The following is a 22,776-nucleotide window of genomic DNA, read 5'->3' as shown; positions in this document are numbered from 1 at the left end:
TCTCTGAGGTTGTATCAAAATAAAATAAGCGTGTGTGTGTTTCAAGGCAGGGTCTCCTGCCAGCCTAGACTGACCTGGAATTTACTCTGTATTCCAAACTGGCCTTGCATTCCTAGCGATTCTCCTACCTCAGCCTCCTGAGTGCTGGATTAAAGGTGTTGGCCACCACCTAAAAGGTCTAAAAGGTCACTCAGCAGGCCCCAGGTAATCCCAACATGATCACAGTGCCCTCCCTCAATAGAGCTCACATGGGGGTGGGGGTGGGCTGGAGGAGTCATCTTGCTCTGACTGGGGAGAAGCTCTGCCCACTGGCTGGGGATCTGCTGTTCCACCCCATGGGTCCCAGAACTGAACATGTATGCTTCCCTGGGAGGGCAAAAGCTTGGAAACCCCAAGGCATTTACAGAGGACAACGTGGTGGGAGGTCACAGAGGGGGGTGGAGGTGGTGAGGCCAGAGAGGCAGGGAGATCAGGCCACCAGGGGTCTGTCTCATAGTGAGGATGAGTTCTGAGAACTTAAAGTCCAGAGCTCAGAAGGCTAAAAGCAAGGCAGGCAAAAGGGACATGGGGAACCTGGATCTGGGGTGGCTGTCACTGAATGACTAGGGAAATGTGTGAAGGCTAGGAGTTCCTGCCTGTGGGCATGACAGTGGCCCTAGAGAAGTGATAATGGTAAGAACAGGCGAGGTTGGACTGAGGGTAACAAGACAGTACAGATAAGAGAGATTAAAAACTCTGGGGCTGGGCGTGGTGGTGCATGCTTTTAATCCCAGCACTTGGGAGGCAGAGGTAGGAGGATTGCTGTAAATTCGAGGTTACCCTGAGAAGACAGAGTGAATTCCAGGTCAGCCTGGGCTAGAGTGAGACCCTACCTGGAAAAACCAAAAAAAAAAAGAAAAGAAAAAGAAAGAAAACTCTAATTGGGGCTGGAGAGGCTCAGCCATTTAAGAAGGCCATGGCAGCCGGGCGTGGTGGCGCACACCTTTAACCCCAGCGCGCGGGAGGCAGAGGCAGGATTATCTCCGTGAATTCGAGGCCACCCTGAAACTACATAGTTTATTCCAGGTCAGCCTGGGCCAGAGTGAAACCCTTCCTCAAAAAAGCAAAAAAGAAAAAAGAAGAAGGCCATGGCATTCTCTCTCTCACTCTCTCTCCCTGCAATAAATAAAAACTTAAAAAACAAAAACTAACTGGGGGCTGGAGAGATGGCTTAGTGGTTAAGGTACTTGTCTGCAAAGCCAAAGGACCCAGGTTCCATTCTCCAGGACTCACGTAAGCCAGATGCACAAGTGGTTGTATGTTTCTGGAGTTCATTTGCAGTGTCTGGAGTTCTTTTGCAGTGGCTAGAGGCCCTATTTGCCTCTTTCTCTCTCTCTCTCAAATAAATAAATAAATAAATAAATAAATAAATAAATAAATAAATAAATAAATAAATAAAAATGGGTCTGGGAAGAAGGCTTAGTGGTTAAGGCACTTGCCTGTGAAGCCTAGAGACCCATGTTCGACTCCCAAGATCCCACATAAGCACAAGGTGATGCATATACAATGAGTTTGATTATCGTGGCGGAAGGCCCCAGCATGCCAATTCCCTCTTTCACTCTCCCCCTGCAAAAAAAAAGGCCAGTCTGCTGGGTTTGTCTCCAAAAAAAAATTTTTTAACCCTAATTCAGGCTGAAGAGATGGCTCAGCGGTTAAGGCACTTGCCTGTAAAGTCTAACAAACTGTGTTCATTTACCCAGTACCCACATAAAAGCTAGCTGCACAAAGTGGTACATGCATCTGGAGTTTGTTTGTGGTGGCTGGAGGCCCATGCATGCCCATTCTCTATTTATCTGCCTTTCTTTCTCTGTCTGTCACTCTCAAATAACTAAAAATAAACAAAAAAAAGTTAATTAAAAAACCCTAATTCAACTCAGTGGATCACACACAAGGAAAGAAAAAAAGACATCAAGGTTGGGCTGGAGAGATGGCTTAGCGGTTAAGCGCTTGCCTGTGAAGCCTAAGGACCCCGGTTCGAGGCTCGATTCCCCAGGTCCCACGTGTTAGCCAGATGCACAAGGGGGTGCACGCGTCTGGAGTTCGTTTGCAGTGGCTGGAGGCCCTGGTGCGCCCATTCTCTCCCTCTCTCTCTCTCTCTCTCTCTCTCTCTCTCTCTCTCTCTGCCTCGTTCTCTGTCTGTCGCTCTCAAATAAATAAAAATAAACTAAAAAAAAAAAAAGACATCAAGGTAGAAGAGGGACTAGTTGGAGAAAAGGGGTTCAGGAGCAGAGGGAGGGGGAGCTAATGGGAGGAGGACATAGTCAAAACGTCTGTTCATGTCATGTGCATGTATGAAATGATAAATCATGTATCATGTACATGTATAAAATGATGAGCAATGTATCATATGCATGCTTTAAAAATGGTCAACAGGGGCTGGACAGATGGCTTAGCAGTTAAGCGCTTGCCTGTGAAGCCTAAGGACCCCGGTTTGAGGCTCAATTCCCCAGGACCCATGTTAGCCAGATGCACAAGGGGGCACATGTGCCTGGAGTTCATCTGCAGGGGCTGAAGGCCCTGGCGTGCCCATTCTCTCTCTCTCTCTCTCTCTCTGCCTCTTTCTGTCTCTGTCACTCTCAAATAAATAAATAAAAAATAAACAAAAAAAATGGTCAATAGGCCTGGCGTGGTGGCGCACACCTTTAATCCCAGCACTCGGGAGGCAGAGGTAGGAGGATCGCCATGAGTTCGAGGCCACCCTGAAACTACATAATTAATTCCAGGTCAGCCTGGGCTAGAGTGAGACCCTACTTCGAAAAAAAAAAAAAATGCCAACAGTGGGTTGAAAGGATAGCTTGGTGGCTAAGGGTGCTTGCTTACAAAGCCTTTGAGCCCAGATTCAATAACACCCACATAAAGCCAGATCCAAAGGGTGGTACAAGCATCTGGGATTTGCTTGTAGCAGCAAGACACCCTGGCCCAAGTATGTATACAAACATACATGCAAATAAGTAAATAAAAATACGAAAAAAATTTTTTTCCAAGGTAGTCTCACTCTAGCTCAGGCTGATCTGGAATTAATTATGTAATCTCACGGTGGCCTCGAACTCATGGCAAGCCTCCTAACTCTGCCTCCTGAGTGCTGGGATTAAAGGAGTGTGCCACCATGCCTGGCTAAATTTTTTTTTTAATTGCCAACAGAAAAAAGCTTTTTATAAAAAACCACCTGCAGAGTTAAGGTGTTTCCCTACAAAGCCAAAGGATCCAGGTTCAATTCTCCAGGACCCAGGTAAGCCAGATGCACAAGGTGGCGCATATGTCTGGAGTCCATTTGCAGCTGCTGGGGGCCCTGGCGAGCCCATTCTCTATCTGCCTCTCTCCCAAATAAATAAAGATAAAAGTTTTTTTTTTAAAAAATTTAAAAACCACCTGTAGGGGCTGGAGAGATGGCTCAGTGAAGACACGTGCCTTGCAAATTTGAGTATCTGAGATTGGATCCCCAGTTTCCACGTAAAAGCTAGAAACTATGGCTGGCTTCTGTATTCCCAGCATGCCTACAGTGAGATGAGAGTAGAGACCGAGACTGGAGACTATTCCTGAAGCTGGTAGACCAGCTACCCTGAAGAGTAAACAAGAGACCTGCCTCAGACGAGGTGAAGGCAAGAGCCACCATTTGAAGTTATCTTCTGACCTCCATACACACAATGTGGCATGCATGCACCCTACCACACATGAACGTGTGCATGTGTGCGTGTGCCCGCACGCACACACACACACACACATACACACACACACCCCTGCAGGCCCAGCCCTGGGCTTCCTGGAGGAAACAGATAAGGAACACAGCCCAGGCCCCTTGCCATGCCCACTGGAGCCACCCAGACCTGTAAAGACTCATTCATTCCCCAGTGCTGGGCATGTTGTTTGCATGAACTCACTTGGCACGTTTATTAACCACAAGCCAGTGACTACTGTGGTCCCAGGTGATGGTGACTGACACAGGAGGACCAGGCAGCCCTCACTTGCTGTTCACCCTCTTGAGCTGCTCCTTCCCATTAATGGTCACCGAGCGCAGCTGCCCATCCTCTTCCACCTCCACACGCTCCTGTCCGTTCTCCACGATGCGCTTGGTGGTCACCTTGTGTCCATTCACTATCTCTGTGGAGGACATCACCGACTTGAAGCCTGAGCTACCTGCTCCAGAGCCCCCAAAGGAGGTGGATGAAAAGGTGGTACGGCTGCCCCCGCCGCGGCCCAGGGTGTTGAAGGACGAGAAGGCCTCCAGGAAGGCTGGAAACTCGCCGAAGCCTGCCGAGAAGGCCCCTCGCAGGCCATGGGACCGACCACCATGGTCACTGAATGGGTTGTCCCAGAAATCAAAGGAGAAGGGGTCCAGGCCACCGAAGAACTCCCGGAAGATGTCCTCAGGGTTGCGGAAGGTGTAGCCAGCGCCAAAGGGCCCACCGTGCGGGAACCTGGCCCCGCCAGTCCTCCAGCTGTCGCAGCCGGAGCGATCGTACATGGACCGCTTCTTAGAGTCCGACAGGACCTCATACGCCTCGGACACCTGCTTGAATTTCTTCTCGGCTTCGTCTTTGTTGTCGGGGTTCTTGTCAGGGTGCCAGCGCAAGGCCAGTTTGCGGTAAGCCTTCTTGATGTCCTCGGCGGAGGCGCTCGACTGCACGCCCAGCACTTCGTAGTAGTTGACCATAGTGAGGGCGGAGGAGACCAGATGGGAGTGCGGATGATGGACACAGCCAAGGCAGCAGCTGAGGGCCTCCCTTTGGTAGGGGCCTTGCTGGAATCCGCTGGCTCTGGGTGGGTGAGACTGGTCCCCTCGGGTCTAGCTTTCCATTCTCCCAGTTCTTAAGGACAGATGGGGGCCTCCACCGAGAGGGGCAGGGGGTGGGGACACTGACTCTCTAGGTTAGGCCCAGGTGGTCTCCTCCAAGCAGAGGCCAGGACCCTTTGTGACATCACTCCTGGGTGTGGCAAATCTGCCCACCCCCACCCCACCCCGGCCAAGCCCCACATATCGCAGGGTCTGCCAGTGAGGTTGGTCACTATGGTAAGGCTCAAGTGTGACACTTGGTCAAGTGAAGGACAGTTGGCTGAGTCCCTAAGAGCCAAAGAGGAGAGGCAGGATCAGCAGTGGGATTGAGCCTAGTGGCACCAAAGGTTGGTGGCAGTGGTCAGCGGGTAGGTGGCGGGGGAGCAAAGTCGCACAGCAAGTCAGTGAGAGAGAGGGACACTGGTACCCAGGGCTGTCTGAGCTGGGGTAGATATCAAGGAGAAGAAACATTCAAGCTGGGTGTGGTGGCACACGCCTTGAATCCCAGCACTCAGAAGGCAGAGGTAGGAGGATCCTGTGAGTTCCAGGCCAGCCTGGGTCTAAAGAGTGAACTTTAGGCTTAATTCTGGTAGAGATTAATACAAAGGATAGTTGAGGAAAGGCAGCAGGCTGACCCATGGCCCTTAAAGATGTGTCCCTCCTAATCGCTAGAAATTGCATGTAAAAAAAAAAAAATCAGAAATAAGATTGTCCTGGGCCACCTACTGAGGTCCAAGGACAAGTGTCCTTATAAGAAACCCACAGAGCAGGGGCTTAGTAGCTCATACCTTTAATCCCAGCACTCAGGGAGGCAGGGGTAGGAAGATTGCTGTGAGTTTTAGGCCAGCCTGGGGCTACAGAGTGTGTTCCAGGTCTGCCTGGGCTAGAGTGAGACTCCATCTCAAAAACAAAGTAATTTAGGACTGGAGAGATGGCTTAGTGGTTAAGCCAATTGCCTGCAAAGCCTAAGGACCCAGATTCGGTTCTTCAGGTCCCATGTAAGCCAGATGTACATGGTGGCACATGTGTCTGGAGTTCATTTGCAGTGGCTAGAGGCCCTGGCACACCCATTCTCACTCTCTCTCTCTCTCCCCCTCTCTCTCTTTTTCTAATAAATAAATAAAAATAAATCAGAAAAAATTAAAAATGGAAAATTTTCTTTAAAAAAGAGTAATTTTAAAAACCCACGGAGAAGAGAAGGCAATATGAAGGTTGGCACCCAGCCAGAATGATGTGGCCATAAGAAGAGCCATGAGCTGGCCAGAACAGGGACTCTTAGAGGAGACTGTTGGCCTTGGACTCCAGGATGGGAGAGGAGCGGTCAGGTCCCTGTGCTCACTGCCCTGAGTTCGAGCATGCAGCCAGGGTTCCTGGCATTTCTGTTTATTTTTATTTTTATTTATTTATTTATTTGAGAGTGACAGATGGAGAGAGAAAGGCAGAGAGAGAGAGAGAGAGAGAGAGAATGGGAGCACCAGGGCCTCCAGCCACTGCAAACAAACTCCAGATGCGTACGCCCCCTTGTGCATCTGGCTAAGGTGGGTCCTGGGGAATGGAGCCTCAAACCGGGGTCTTTAGGCTTTACAGGCAAGCACTTAACCGCTAAGCCATCTCTCCAGCCCTGGCATTTCTGTTCTTTCAGCTCTTGTTTAGCGTTGAAGCCTGTCTACAAGTATGATACCGGTGACTCCCACTCGTTCCCACCCTGCTCCAGCTAAGATGGGGGGACCTGCTAAGTTGCCTCCTAAACATACCAGTGGCAGGGTTTGGGCCTCAATGTCGTCCCTAAAGTGGCCTTCCTCCTCTTTCCATCTTCTTTCTTCCTTCCTCCTCCTATTTCCTTCCTCTTTTTCATCTTCTAGTCTTTTATCTCTAATATACCTCCTCATTCTCTCTTTGCCCAGTTTTCCTGGGCACTTGGTTCGAGCACCTTGCAGGTCCCACATGCCAGGAAGGACAGCAGCAGATTCTGGAAACACTTTGCAAACCCAGTTGCAGATGACTAGAGCCATCACACACATTTTTCTCAACCATAGGCAAGAGGGGTCTCCGAGCCCCACAGTGGCCGTCAGTGCTAACCCAGTGGGCTGCAGGTGAAGGCAGGCTGTACTTCCTCGGCTCTGGGAATGGAGCAAGATGCCTGTCCTGGCACGCTCTCCACCACAGTGAGGGCAGCAGGAGATGGCTGCTGGGCAGTGCAGTGATGACGGAGGTGGTCCTGGACACCATCAGGCGATTAGAGCAGAGGAGGTGAGTGGTTCTATGCTGGTGTGAACAGTGGTTAACAGAGGAATGGGAGCTGTGGTTGTCACCGGGTTGCAGTCACCTTCACATTGCTGGGACAAAGAACCCAACCAAAAGCAGATGGTGGGAGGAAAGGGTTTATTTAGGTTTCCAGTCTTGAGGGGAAGCTGTATGATGGCAGAGGAAGCCATGGCGTGAGAAGAGGCTGGACATCCCCTCCTGGACAACATCAGGCAGACAGCAGCAACAGGAGAGCGTGCTGAACACTGACAAAGAGGAAGATGGCTACAATACACACAAGCCCACCGCCAACAACACACCTCCTCCAGCAAGCCTCCAATTCCCGAATTGCCACCATCTGAGGACCTAGCATTCTGAACACATGAATCTGTGGGGGACATCTGACTCAAACCACATCACCACACCTGACAGCAGCCATGTTCGTGGTCAGAGGTGATGGGAACCAGGATGTGATCATGGTGGAGAGAATGGTAGTGATGGAGGCTAAAGAAATAGTGATGGATGATGACAGTGACATTTTCATAAAGGACGTGAGGAATGGAAGCTGTGTATCGCTCAGCTTGCCATGGTATAGGCTCTCACATGCAGTGACTAGCAACCTCTCAGTGCATGTCCTCCTTGCTTTCCCACACTGAGCTGCTAAGGGTTCTGTCTCCCAGGACTCCTCCACAGGGCTATGGCAAAGGCCTGCTTCCCACATGGCAGAGGGGGTCAGGGGCAGTCAGAGACCAGGGTGCTGCTGTAAGTTTCTGTTGGCATGTGGTGGGCAACAGTCTCACCCCCTTTTCCACAGTCAAGGCCAATCAGTGGGTAATAACAATTCTTCAGAAGTTTCTGCAAGTCCCAAGGTAACCTCTGAAAAGATTAAAGGGTGAAGGGAGGGAGGGAAGGAAGGAGGGAGTGAGGGAGGAAGGAAGGAAGGAAGGAAGGAAGGAAGGAAGGAAGGAAGGAAGGAAGGAAGGAAGGAAGGGTATACCAAGCTGCAGCAAGCAGTGGGAGACAGTGGTAATGAGGGCTGTGTAGGCAGAGATGACATTGCTGGCATGGTAACACCAGTGGAATGGGCAGGTGCAGGCAGGTGGAGGATGCTGGAAGGCAGTTGTGGAAAAGGTGACATAGGGGAAGCTGCTGAGTGGTTAGAGAGCACATGGAAGTGACAATGATGGTGTTAGGGTATGAGATCTGACCTTAGCCTCACTGCCACCCTCTTCGATGGTCTTATGTCCTAGACAAGTCTAGAGGATTTTCGCCTCACCTGTGTGACTCCAGGTTAGTCTGCAAGACCTGAGAATTTGAACATGAAATAGAAGGGGCCATTGCAGGCAAGTGACCTGGAGGCTGTAGGCTATACCAGTTTCTGGGTAAGCTGAGAATCCCCAGATTTCACTGTGGCTGATCTACTCAGGGGAGCTCCCAGAAAGGCCCAAGAGTTCCAGCAGCTTCTCAGCCAGCTCTCAAGAACCAGTCACCAGGAACTGCGCCTAAAGCTGTCAATATTCACTTTCTTCTCTGACCATTAGCGCCTAGATGGTCCAACAGCCATGGAAGCTCTTATTTGATGTCAGCCAGCTGCGTTGATGGTGTTTTCTCACAGTGGCAGCAGAGGTACAGGCGGGCATGGAGGCTGTGGCAATGTCAGATGTGGTAAAGAAGAGTTAACAGATAATTAAGTCTGATGAGGTAGAGCAATGGTTGATGTGGGAAAGTTAGTGATGGTGGAGGAGGCAATAGTGATGGTGGTGGTGGTGATAATGGTAATTGATGCTAGTAGTGGTGGTGATGGTGGTAATGATGGGGATATTGGTGCTGATGGAGGTGATGGTGATGGGAGAGGTGGTGGTGATCATGAAGGTGGTGGTAGTGACAGAAGTGGTGTTGATGGAGGAGGTGATGATGGAGGTTGTAGTAATGATGGAGGAGGAGGTGATAATGATGGAGGAAGTGATGATGATGGAGGTAATAATGATGATTATGGAGAAGGTGATGATGATGGAGGCGATGATGAAGGGTGTGATGATGATGGAGGAGGTAATGATGATGGAGGTGGTGATGATGATGGAGGTAGTGATGATGGAGGTGATGATGATGATGTCAGAAGCTGGTCATGGCAGCAGTGACACAGGTGGATATGGAGACGATGGTGCTGATGTAGCTGGTGATGGACAGTGGGAATGTGGAGGGAGTCAAAAGGATGGTATGTGTGCATTGGTGCTGAGATGAGTGGATATTGGTGATGGATATTGCTAAAGGTAAAACCTGAGGTTCCCATGACAATGTAATCAGGACAGTAGTGTGGTTTACACTATTAAGAAACCAGGGTGATAACATGTCTGGGAACCCTGGCCAGACTCCTCTTTACCGTCCTGCTGGCATCTCTGGTGCTGACCTCCTCTGTCTCCCAGGAGGAACTTGGTCTCTGCTCATTCACAACTCCACCCCTGGAGCTCAGCCTGAGGCCCCTAAATGGAGTGTATCTGTTAGAATGAGGCAACACGGAGACCTCATGACTATCTCCTAGGCCCAGCGCTGCCCCAGGGGACAGAGAACACTCAGTAGGACCTAGGACGTCGGTATATTCCACGATGGAGATCCAAGCTCTCCACAGTCAAAGTTACCTTGAAGATAGAGGTCCCTAAGCGTGGGTACATGCCCCCACGACGGAAGGTGTAGGACTTGGAACTAGGCAGCCACTTGGTGGCAGCATGCAGAGGTTGATTTTCTCTCCCATGGGGTCCTCAAGTCTAAAGTGTTTGGGGGGTGGGGACTGTGGGGCCTCTGAGGGGTGGAACAGGGGTGAGCAGGTGAGGACATCATCTTAGCCCTGTGATGGACTGTCCCTAGTGGTTAGATTACTTTGCTCTGTGAGCATCTGTCATTCACCACTGGGGTGGTAATCCCCATCCTCATGGGAGGTGTGGTGGTTTGATTCAGGTGTCCCCCATAAACTTAGGTATTCTGAAGGCTAGGTTCCCAGCAGATGGAGATTTGGGCAATGTATTGTTGGGGAGGGCTTAGGGATATTATATCCAGTTTCCCCTTGCCAGTGTTGTCCACCTGATTTTGGCGAGGAGGTGATGACCACCCTCTGCTCATGCCATTGTGTTCCCTGCCATCATAGAGCTTCCTCTGGAGTATGTAAACCAAAATAAACCCTTTTCACCCACACGCTGCTCTTGGTTGGGTGTTGCCAGCAATGCGAACCTGACTGCAACAGGAGGACTAGCCTAATCTCCAATTTCCTGAGTCTCTGGTCTCAGAAAGGATTTGGAAAGAGAAAAGACCTCAGGTGATCTCAGCAGAGCCTGGCCCAGCACACAGGCAGGCCCAGAGAGGGCAGGACATACCAAGGTCGCACAGCAGCCCCAGAAAGCTTTCCTCTAGGCAAGAGAGCTGATTGAGGCTGATTAGACTGGGATTGGTGTTCTGAGCAGCCAGAGGCCCCTCTGTCTCTGTAATTAATGGAGTGGCCTTTTAAAAGGATCCTAATCACCCCGGTGTTATCTGCTGATCCTAATTAGATGGTCCTGGCAGGAACTCTCCTAATTCCCGCCAGCCCTGGGCAGCCCTGCCAGAGGGACAGGCCACCCACCCCACCCCAGCCAGATGGGGCAGCTGGGGGTCTCCTCTCCCCTTAGGGCCAGAAGTACCTAACTGCATTTCCTCCAGGATGGATGGGTGACAGCAATAGATGGATGGGCTGCTGGATGGACAGAGTGACAGGTGAATGATGAGATGAATGGCGGGCAGTTATGAGGATGGGTGGATGGGTGGATAGGTGGGTGGATGGGCAGATGGACTGAGGGATAAGATTATGCAGTGGTTAAGGGCTCGGTCTTCCCACTCAGACAACCTGAGTTTGAAATTCAGCTCTGCTATGTCATAACTATGAGTTCTTGGGAAAGTCACTTAACCTTGGTGCGACTTAGTTTCCTCATTTCGCCTGTAACAACCAACCCTGCTTGCTTCATAGAGTGTGAGGACAGCTCAGAGAGGAGAAAGAACTCTCCCTCTCTCTCCCTCTGTGTGTGTGTGTGAGAGAGAGAGAGAGAGAGAGAGAGAGAGAGAGAGAGAGAGAGAGACCCATCTGTATTCTAGGATGATGACAGGGTTAATAATAGGTGTGTGGATAGATAGACTAGCCCACAGTGAATGGGAGCTATGACATTCATTCTCACAGGCAGAAGGGCAGATCGACATGCAAATTGCTACCAATGAGGTGGGCATTGGCAACAGAAGAAACACTCAGCTGAGTGCTCAGCACCAGGCAAGGAGGAAGCAGGGAGGTGGCATGAAAAGGTAGGCTGCTTTTCTCAAGAGGTGACAGGCTAATCACCCAGCTCAGCTCCTAATACAGATAAGGTTCTGCTCAACCCTCCAAGCTAGTGGTAATGGTTGCCAACTGGGTCCAAGTTCTCTTCCTGAGACCTCAGCCTAGATCACCCTTATTTGTAGTGGTCCTTGTGTCTCTGCAGCTCAAGGCCAGATTGGATACCTGAATAAATATCACATGTGTGACCCTCTGAGTGCTACGACATGGCAGCCTACCAGGGAAGTTCCCACCTCAGTGTCCCAGCCCTGGCTCACCCTGCCCGGAGCAACCCCAGGCAGGGCTGTGATCCTGGCTTCAGATAGTTGCTCTTAAGCCTCCAGGAGGGCTCATGCCCCACAGTCTCCCTCCACACAAATGGGCCTCAGCACAGAGTGGGGTTTCTGGGTCTTTCTGGGAAGAATATGGAACAAAGATGCCCGAGGTACCATCCAAAGTCAAAGCTTACATGTGTGTTGCCCACACTGTGAAGAAATACACCCATTCTTCTAGCCATCCACCCCTCTTTCCACCCACCATCCATCTATCCACCTATCTGTCTATCCACCGGCCCATTTACACACCCATCCATTATCCTACCCACTCATTCTCTCACTCATCCAAAACTTCTCCTGAGTTTCCACCCATCTACGCATCTACCTAACCATCCATCCACCCACCCACATGTCTGCCCATCCACCCACCTGTCCACCCATCCAACATCCATCTATCCATTCATCCACCCATCTGCCCACCAATTTACTCATTCAGACCATCCAGTCATCTATCCACTCACCCATCCATCCACATATATCCATCCATTCATCATCCACCCACCCATCAGTCCACCCATCCATTCATTCACTCATCTGTTCACCCATTCACCCATCCACCCATCCACCCATCCACCCACCCACTCATCTGTTCACCCTTTCATCCATCCATCCATCTCTGCATATTGTGAGCTGATGTGCCCAGGTGTGTCTGAGCCAGGTACATGTCCATGCTGTAGTCTATGTACAGTGAACAAGCGCCAAAGAACCTGGCCCTTGGTGGAGTGGACATCCTGTAAGGGAGACACGTAACTGCTGAGAGAAACAAAGAATGAGGGCTTAGTGAGTGTTGGCCTCTTCTTACCTGAAGGCCAGATTAGGCACCACACCTGCACACACATGTTCAGGCACACCTCCACATGTATGTACACTGTCCACATATGTACATGTCCCCCAGAAGGCCATCAGCTCTCCTACAACAGAGGCTCTAGACACAGCTTCCCTTGTTGGTCAGGTTGGATATTGGAGCCAGAACTTGGTCCTGCTGTTTTGCCCTTGATCCCACTCTGTGGGAAGACCACATACCACACACCCACATGTGTGCACACACATGTGGCTGAGACAGCTTGAAAAGAAGGAATAGTCACCCTCCAGGAAGCCTCCCAGAGGGGACCACACTTGGGCAGCTCCTAAAGAAGGATTCCTGGAGGGCCAGCCCAATTCAGACACTAGCTGTCCTTTCCAAGAGAAAGCTTCATCATGGAGCAGCCATGATAGCCAGGGTAGCAACATTATCAACTGAGAGGGCTGAAGAGATGGCTTAGTGGTTAAGGCATTTGCCAGCAATGCCTAAGGGCTCATGTTTGATTCCCCAGTACCCATGTAAGCCAGATGCACAAGGTGGCACCTGTATCTGGAGTTTGTTTGCAGTGGCTGGAGGCCCTGGCACACCCATTCTCTCTCTGTGTCTCTGTCTGTCTCTCTCTCTCTCTCGCCCCCCTCCTCACTTCATCCTCTCTCTCCAATAAATAATAATTTTTTTTCCGGGCGTGGTGGCACACGCCTTTAATCCCAGCACTTGGGAGGCAGAGGTAGGAGGAACGCCATGAGTTTGAGGCCACCCTGAGACTACAGAGTGAATTCCAGGTCAGCCTGCGCTAGAGTGAGACCCTACCTCAAATAACCAAAAAATAAAAATTAAAAAAATAATAATTTTCTTTTTTAAAAAAGATATACAGGCTGGAGAGATGGCTTAGTGGTTAAGCACTTGCCTGTGAAGCCTAAGAACCCCAGTTCAAGGCTCAATTGCCCAGGACCCATGTTAGCCGGATGCACAAGGGGGCGAGCACGTCTGGAGTGCGTTTGCAGTGGCTGGAGACCCTGGCGCACCCTTTCTCTATCTATATCTGCCTCTTTCTCCCTCTGTCTGTCGCTCTCAAATAAATAAATAAAATTAAACAAAAATTTTTTAAAAAAAGATATTCACTGTGAACAGCAAATGTGCCTACCTTTAGTCCATGCTGTCCTGGGCATGTGATGGCCAGAAAGAGGGTTTTCCTCCAAAGGATCACCCACTCTCCCAGGGAGCATTTGGCAGTGACCAGGGAGGGTGCTTGCTGGCATCTGCTGCTTGATGCCTAAGTGACGACCCCAGCACAGAGGCTGGAACATTTCCAAGCCCCAGAAAGATGAGCGTCTTACACACAGCTCCATCGCATAGTCTCTGCACCAAAGGAGTATCTTTAGTGTGGACATTAAGACTCACAGAGACCTGTACGAGACTCTCTTCCTTGTGAACCCAGAGCTGGAAATGTAATTTGGGCACCAGACAAAGAGAACAGTGCACAGCCTGACAGGGTGGGGACAGGAGAGAGACCATGGGGCACAACTCAGTGCCAGGTCCAAGCTTCATTGGTGTCCTGGGGTAGGAGACCTTGGGAGGATATGGAACGGTGGAAGGTAATATCAGTTACAGGTCTGGAAAGGTCCCTTCCCAACAGTGTTATCCAGTATCATATCCAACAATTGACAAAATGTAAAGGGTTGGACATAACCAAGTGTTGGCAAGGAACTAGGCCAACTGGAGTTCCCATGTTCTGCTAGTGGGAACCTGAAATAGCTAGGTTGGAAAATAATTTGGCCTTATCTCATACAGTTAAGAACATGAAGACTTGTTTTAGGAATTTCACTCACAGGCTTATACCACAGGAGGGGATCTCACCCAGGACATAGGACCAGGTATGTTCACATCTTCCTGTGGGGTTTGTAATGGTGACTAAGACAGACTGACTGAGCACTTGTGATGGTTTACATTGTCAACTTGACAGAACCTGGATTAGGCTGGCCTCCGGGCATGCCTGTGTGGGATTATCTTGCATAGGTTAATTCAGGTGGGAAGACCCAGTTTAGCCATTAAACAGACTGGCATCCTAGACTATATAAAAAGGAGAGAACTGGTTGAGCAGCAGCATTCATCAATGTCTGCCTTCCTTTTTTAAATTTTTATTGATTTATTTGAGAGAGGGAGAGAGATATAGAAATAGGCAGGTAGAGAGAGAGAGGAGGGGTGTGCCAGGACCTCCAGCCATTGCAAACAAACTCCAGATGTGTGTGCCTGCTTGTGCATCTGGCTTATATGGGTCCTGGGGAGTCGAACCTGGATCCTTTGGCTTTGCAAGCAAGCACCTTAACCACTAAGCCATCTCTCCAACCCTGCTTTCTCACTGTAGACTGAATGTGACCAGTTGCCTCAAGCTCCTGCCACCATGACTTCCCCACCATGCCAGGTTATAACCTTGAACTTTAAACCTAAAATAAATCCTTCTTTATTTTATTTTATTTTATTATTTTATTTTTTTTGGTTTTTTGAGGTAGGTTCTCACACTAACTCAGGCTGACCTGGAATTCACTCTATATTCTGAGTGGCCTCAAACTCAGGGTAATCCTCCTACCTCTGCCTCCCAAGTGCTGGGATTAAGGGGACATGCCACCACATCTGGCTCTAAAAAACCTTTCTTCTCTTAAACTGATACCTATCAGATAATTTGTCCCACCATCCAGTAAGCTCACTAATAGAACATATTAAGGCATATGAGCAAATACATGTTACATTTATACTGTGAATGTTATACTGCGGTGAAAATGAATGGCCCAGATCTTTATATGTTAATGTGACTGGATATTGCAAAAGTGATGATAAACCAAAAACAAGTCATAGAAAAATATCTGCCTTTATAAACTGCAATAGTTTCCCCCCTTCTCTGTGGTTTTTGCCTTCCATGGTTTCAGTTACCTATACTCATCCAAGGTTGGAAAATATTAAAATGGAATAGTCATAGAATTTAAACTATATGCCATTCTGGGTAGCTTGAGGTCATTCCCCCTCCTCCATTCTGCGCAGGACCTGAATTAACCCTTTGTCCACAGTATCTACATTGTATATGCTACCCACCCATTTTTCACATAGCCGGCTACTCCTAGAGCATTGTTTATGTTCCAATAATCCAAATGTCATTCCATCGTGGCCCCAAAGCAAAGAGCAAGAACCATAATGCTGGCAGCTTCATTGCAGTATGTTGGCATTATTGTCCAATTTTGTTATTAATGATTGTTAGTCTTTTTTAATTTATTTATTTATTTATTTATTTATTTATTTATTTATTTATTTGAGAGCAACAGAGAGAGTGAAAGCAACAGAGAGAGAGAGGTAATGGGCTCGCCAGGGCCTCTAGCCACTGCAAACGAACTCCAGATGCGTGCGCCCTCTTGTGCATCTGGCTAACATGGGTCCTGGAGAATTGAGCCTCAAACCAGGGTACTTAGGCTTCACAGGCAAGTGCTTAACCACTAAGCTATCTCTCCAGCCCGATTGTTAATCTTTTACTGAGCTTAATGTACGAGGTGAACTTCATCATAGGAAACAGTGTAATGTAAAGGGCAGAATACTATCCACAGTTCCTGACATCCACGGGGGTCTTGAGATGCAACTTTGCATTTGCCAAATGTGAAAGCATGCAGGATGGCATTTAGGTGGCTTACGGATCTGACAAGGACAGAAGCAGAGCAGCGCACATAAGCAGGAGAGAGCCCTGGCTACCTGCGCTGCAAGCTCGGATCCATGGTGTTTGGGGAAGGGTTGGGGTGGGGGGGATCAGAGACCTGATGCAGCTCCCACAGCCCATGATCTTGCAGGGTGGGTGAGAAATGGGATACACACAGACTGTGCAGAGTGGGTGGGTGTCAATACCCATGGTCACCCTAGCTTACACAAGGCTCTCGACACAAGTGTCTGTGTGTGGCTCTCCAGAATCCTCCAGACGCTGGAAGTAGGAGTCTAGCAACTGATTCCTTCTTGGGAGAGCCTGATCTTGGGTAAGAAACCAGCCTGGCACCCAGACTTCAACCTTATCTGGTGAAATCTGGGGAGGGGAGAACCTAGCTGGGCCATAAGGACTCCTTTCCCATAGACACCAGGCGATTATAAGTGTGTATAATTTGAAGCCTATAAGCATGCCGTGAAAATGTGCTGAGGGCTGCTGTAGCATACCACTGGCTGTGTATTTAGATCGCTGACACATTTACTAAATAAAAGGTTAAGAAACATCCCTGAGCATTGGGGTGGGGGGCCAAGTGAGGAGATGGAGCTATGCAGGAGGTGAAGGAGAGGGGGACCCCTCCATGATACCAATAGTGGCTACAACATATGTACATATGTGTGTGGCCTGCCTGAGTGTCCCCCTCAGAGCCAGACCTGTGTCACAGCTTGCAGCCACTGCCCACACCTATCACAGCATTCACTGCCCATGCTGGGGAGGGGACAGCATTTTCCCATGGAACCCTGGGGAGTCACAGTATGGGCTGGGTGTGGACCTGGAAGGACAGATGGACTGGACCAGCAGCTGGCAGGGGTCTCCACCCCTTCCAGGGAGCTGCTTCACCCCTAGCTGCCCTAGGGTATGGACGACTTCCCTTCTTGTTCCCACTCATCCTCAGTTTCTCCAGCTTTGGAGACCCTACCTGACTTGAAGCACGAGCAGAAAGGTGCTAAGGCAATGACTTGCATGTCCAGGACCAGCGCCATTGCAAACCTACAGGCAGCCTCTGGTTCCATGGGAAAAGGATGTGGAGGGCCCAGTGTTCCCAACACTCTGGTCTTTTAGGACTGAAATGGGCTTGGGGGCTCCATTGACATTAGAAGGGTATCTCCTTGCTGGATGGCTTCTCTGAGGACCCTTTGTCTGCCTCATGTTGTCCTCAGCCCTGAAGGATCTTGTCTCATTCTACTAATGGGGGATTCAGAGAGGCTAAGCCACTTGCTCAAGACTGCATAGTGAAGGGGGCAAGTCTGTCTGTCCTATACCCAGGCCTCTGCCTAAGTGACACTAACAGGTACAGGAGAGGGTCCACGCAGACAAAGCTTTCCTTGATTGTGGGTTTTGAGGAGTGAAAAATCCTCTGAGCAGAACAGAAAATAAAGGACTTGGAATTCACATGAACCAGGTTTTGCTCATGGTTTCTAATATGTGTATATATATATGGTTTTAAAGGTAGGGTCTCACTCTACCTCGGGCTGACCTGGAATTCACTATGTAGTCTCAGGGTGGCCTTGAACTCACAGCGATCCTCCTTCCTCTGCCTCCTGAGTGCTGGGATTAAAGGTGTGTGCCATGAGGTCAGGTTCAGGTTTTATATTTATTTTTATTTATTTATTTATTATTATTTTTGTTTTGGTTTGTTTCACGAGGCAGGGTCTCACTCTGGCTCACTCTGGCTCAGGCTGACCTGGAATTAACTATGTAGTCTCAAGGTGGCCTTGAACTCAAAACAATTCTCCTACCTCTGCCTCCCGGGTACTTGGACTAAAGGTATGTACCACCACACCAATATATATGTTGGCATTAGAATTTAGGTATCCAGACTCGAACCAGGTCTCATGTGGGTGCTCACTCACTCACTTTAAAAATATGTATTTGTTTTTATTATTTTTGCATGTATATATATGTATGGTGTGTGTATACATGTGTGTTGGTGGGTGTAGAGGCCAGAGGTTGATATTGGGCTATACCTGGCTTTTATTTGTGTTCTAGGGACCCAAACTCAGGTCTTCATACTTGGAAGGGGCAAGCACTTTACTGACTGAGCCATCTTCCCATTCTGAGTCTCTATTTTTTTATGTATGTTATTTTTGTACAGATTCTCTTTTTAAATTACAAAAGAGGTAAGTACTCAGGATACATCAAAATAGCAGTGTAGGGCTGGAGAGATGGCTTAATGGTTAAGGTGCTTTCCTGCAAAAGACCCAGGTTCAATTCCCCAGGACCCACATAAGCCAGATGCACAAGGTGGTACATGCATCTGGACTTCATCTGCAGCAGCTGGAGGCCCTGGCACAGCCATTATTATTCTCTCTCTCTCTCTCAAGTAAATAAATAAACATATCAGTGTAAGTTTATAGAGTAAAAGTGGCCTCTCCAGCCCCCTGGGGTCCATATCACACCTCTTTGAATGAACAACTTTTATTAATTAGTTATCTTTCTGAGCATTTTCTACATCTATGCTTTTTTTTTCCCCCTACAATGCTGGGAATCCAACCCAGGGCTTCCCATATGGTAAGCAGGCATCCCACCACTGAGCTACACCCCAGACCAACACCATATATATATATGTATATATATATATGGAGAGAGAGAGAGAGAGAGAGTTGGTTTTTTTTTTTTTTCCCAAGTTAGGATCTCACTGTAGCCCAGGTTGACCTGGCACTCACTCTGTAGTCCCAGATTGAACTTGAACTCAGCAATCCTCCTACCTCAGCCTCCCAAGTGCTGGGATTGAAGGCATGCACCACCACACCTGGAAAGTACAAAATATTTTAATTTAAATTATTTTTTTCTGGTACATAACAAATGTTTTTTTTTAAATTTTTTATTTATTTGAGAGTGACAGACACAGAGAGAAAGACAGATAGAGGGAGAGAGAGAGAATGGGCGCGCCAGGGCTTCCAGCCTCTGCAAACCAACTCCAGACGCGTGCGCCCCCTTGTGCATCTGGCTAACGTGGGACCTGGGGAACCGAGCCTCGAGCCGGGGTACTTAGGCTTCACAGGCAAGTGCTTAACCGCTAAGCCATCTCTCCAGCCCCATAACACATGTTTTTAAAACAAAACCACAGTCATCGCTGGGCCTAGTGGTGCAAGCCTGCGATTCCAGCAGCTGGAGGAGGAGCTAAGACAGGAGAATTGAAAGTATAAGGCCAGTCTGAGCTACAGAGTGAGTTTGAGACAAGTCTGGGCAACTTAGTGAGTCTTTGTCTCAAAACAAAAGATAAAAAGAAGGTTAGGGGGCTGGAGAGATTTCTGAATAGTTAAAATGTTTGCTTACAAAGCCTAACAACCCATGTTCGATTTCCCAGTACCCATGTAAAGCCAGATGCACAAAGTGGTGCGTGTATCTGGAGTTTGTTTGCAGTGCTTAGAGGCCCTGGCATGCCCATTCTCTCTCTCTCCTCTCTCTTTCTCTCTGCTTCCAAATACATACTAAAAAATGTTTTAGGGCTGGATGGTCTGGAGGGATGGCTTAGCGGTTAAGGTGTTTGCCTACAAAGCCAAAGGATCCAGGTTCAATTCCCCAGGACCCACATTAGCCAGATGCACAAGGGTGTGCATGCATCTAGAGTTCCCTTTGCAGTGGCTGGAGGCCCTGGCATGCCCATTCTCTCTGTCATAAATAAATAAAATTAAAATATTTCAAAAATGTCTGGGGGTTGGGGAGATTGCTCAGTGGTTAAAGGTGCTTGTTTGCAAAGCCTGCTGACCTAGGTTAAATTCCCTAGTACCCACATAAAACCAGATGCACAAAGTGGTGCATGTGTATGGAGTCTTTTTAGTAGCTAGAGGCTCTTGGTACACTAATGTGCTCTTTCTATCTGTCTATCTCTCCTAATAAATAAATGAATATATAGAAGGCTAAGCATGTAGCTCAGTGGTAAAGTACTTGCCTAGCATGTAAGGCTCTGGGTTCAATCCCTTTTACTGCAAAAAGTCACAATGTAGACATTATTCTAAGCTTTCTGCTTTTTTCCATATACTCCAGTACGTCCCATATATTCCATATACTCCATGCATGCCAGCAGGACCAAAGAATGTTTGGATTCTGTTCAATTCCAATGATGGCCAGTCCTTGTACAGTCTGTGGTGCATGCTGAGGTGAGGTGGACACAGAACTCTGTGGTGTGTAGTCTATGCAAGCTTAGACGCCTATCAGAATGGGCCCCTGGTTGTTCTTGCATTTCTGTTTCTCTCCTTTTGAAGTTGGGGATCTTTTCATTCTTTTTTTTTTTTTTCTTTTGATGTAGGGTCTTGCTCTAGCCCAGGTAGACCTGGAACTTACTCTATAGTCCCAGACTGGCCTTGAACTCACAGTGATCCTCCTACCTCTACCTCCCAAGTGCTGGGATTAAAGGTATGCGCTACCACCCCCAGCTTTTTCATTCTTTAAAAAAAAAAAAAAAAGTTTCTAGCTGGACATGGTGGCACACGCCTTTAATCCCAGCACTCAGGAGACAGAGGTAGGAGGATTGCCTTGAGTTAGAGGCCAGTCTGCGACTACATAGTGAGTTCCAGGTAAGCCTGGACTACAGTGAGACCCTATCTCAAACACACGCACACACATGTATATATTTGTAAAAAGAGAAAGGGGGTGATCTAGGACCTCCTCATGCTGCAATGACACTCTGTGCATCTGGCTTTACGTGGGAATTAGAGAATCAAACCCCAGCCTTTAGGCTTTTCAAGAAAGCACCTTAATTGCTGACCCATCTCTCCAGCCCTTCATTCTGTATTCTAGGTCTTTTCATATTTTGTAACATTTTATTTGTGTGTGTCTGTGATTGGGTGCACCAGGGTCTCTTGCTGCTGCAAATCAACATCAGATGCTTGTACCACTTTGCATCAGGCTTTATAGGAGTGCTGGGGGATTGAACCCAGGTCAGTAGGCTTTGTGAGTAAGTGTCTTTAACCACTGAACCATCTCCCAGCCCATAAAAATATTTTAAACAATTAAGTTTGAACATAAATTTTTTACTATTAAAGTTATTCAACCACATGACAGAATGCTTGGGAGATGGGAGAAAAGGGGAGAACTCGTACCACACAGAAATTGCCATTCACTGGCATTCCAAGAAGAGTCTCCCCACTCAGGTGCTGGGGTGACTACAGCCCAGTGGCTTGAGGTGCATTCACAGCAGTGCACAGCCATCCATCTTATCAGCAGAAGCTCTGCCCTCCATCAAGCACAAAACCCCACTCCTCAAAATATGATACCCACTGTGCAATTCTATGACGGAGTTGATGCCCCCCTGACCTCAGATCTGAGTGAGTCACAGCACTGTCCTATGACTCATTTTTTTTTTTCAGCCTGGTGTCCTCAGGGCGCATCTGCACAGTAGCGCATGCCAGCAATGTCTTCCTTCTTAAGGCTAAGTGTCTGCCATGGTTTGGGTGACCCACACTTGCTTTTCCCACTGCCTCCTGGTGCTGCTGTGAATGTCAGTGTGTAGACACCTTCCCCCAGTCCCTGTTTTCATTTATTTGGGAAGTCTACTCTCCCTGCTCTATTTTGCTGAACAGCTGTTCTTTCAAGGGTTATCAGTAATGTCTTCCTAAAGATCTCAGCGTCCAGAGTTTCTTGTAAAAGGTACTTGAATAGTCATGAAGCATTCACTTCTTGGAGTTCCTATCTCAGAGCTAATTTCAAAAGCTCTATCCTATTGCTATTCTATCATCCTTCTCTGCTGAAAAATAAATAAATAAATAAATAAATAAACCAGAAAACACCTTTATATCTGCTTCCAGTGTCCTGCTGTCAGCCTGTCTGTGAAGGGAACAAACCGGGCAGACCCGAAGGAATGGGCACAATACTTGGTCTCAAGATTATATCGTTAGGGCTGGGGTGTGGCTAGCCTACCACACATGAGGACTTGAGTTCCATCTCCTCACTGCAGTCACAAGAAAAAGATTCAATCTTTAAATAAATCTCAAGCATAAGAGATGATATACATGGAATTGTCAGGACTCAAATTCATTGTCCCCATGATCCAAGCAGGCAGAGCACCTAGGGACCAGCTGAAGATGGAGCACAGTGCATTCTGAAAACAGATGTCCCTCCCCTGATAGAGGCACAAATGGTCCAGACCTTCCACCAACTTCTATGTGAGTCACCTCATTTGAAATCATTTATATCATGTAACCCAAAGAAAACTGGTGAGGACCTCTGATTGAGAAAACCACCTTTATCACACACTATCTTGTAAATAATAGGGTGTTTCTACTTACCTGGATCTCCATTGATCTGCTTATCTTCATAGCAGAAACACAGGTTAGCGTGCTCATGACAATGGAATCTTGCTTTGTATTGGGTCCCATTTTGCACAAACACATAGCCCCCTCCTCCACACACACACACACACACACACACACACACACACTTCACTACTGTCCCTTATTTTCAGGTTTATGCTGCTGCTCTTTCCTGTAAGTTTATTCAATTAATGGACTAAATCCTTTTATCATTTTGCCTTAAAAAGAAAAAAAGAAGAATCAAAATGTACCATGAACTCATTTAGGATCC

General features: G+C 48.2%; 1 protein-coding gene across 1 annotated transcript; it reads right to left on the bottom strand.

The window, feature by feature from the left end:
- Window positions 1-3,997: 3,997 nt before the first annotated feature.
- On the bottom strand, window positions 3,998-4,690 carry Dnajb8 (DnaJ heat shock protein family (Hsp40) member B8). The gene has a single exon (XM_004665113.1). It carries the CDS (start codon window positions 4,688-4,690, stop codon window positions 3,998-4,000), a length of 693 nt encoding a protein of 230 aa, XP_004665170.1.
- Window positions 4,691-22,776: the final 18,086 nt, after the last annotated feature.

Source organism: Jaculus jaculus, chromosome 6 (assembly GCF_020740685.1).
Source record: "Jaculus jaculus isolate mJacJac1 chromosome 6, mJacJac1.mat.Y.cur, whole genome shotgun sequence".
In the NCBI taxonomy this organism is placed as follows: domain Eukaryota; kingdom Metazoa; phylum Chordata; class Mammalia; order Rodentia; family Dipodidae; genus Jaculus; species Jaculus jaculus.
Note: the sequence above shows the minus strand (reverse complement) of the source record. Positions and strands in the feature narration are given on the sequence as shown.

Coding starts and splice junctions, on each gene's coding strand:
- Dnajb8 (XM_004665113.1), bottom strand. CDS start 4,690: ATGGTCAACTACTACGAAGTGCTGGGCGTGCAGTCGAGCGCCTCCGCC.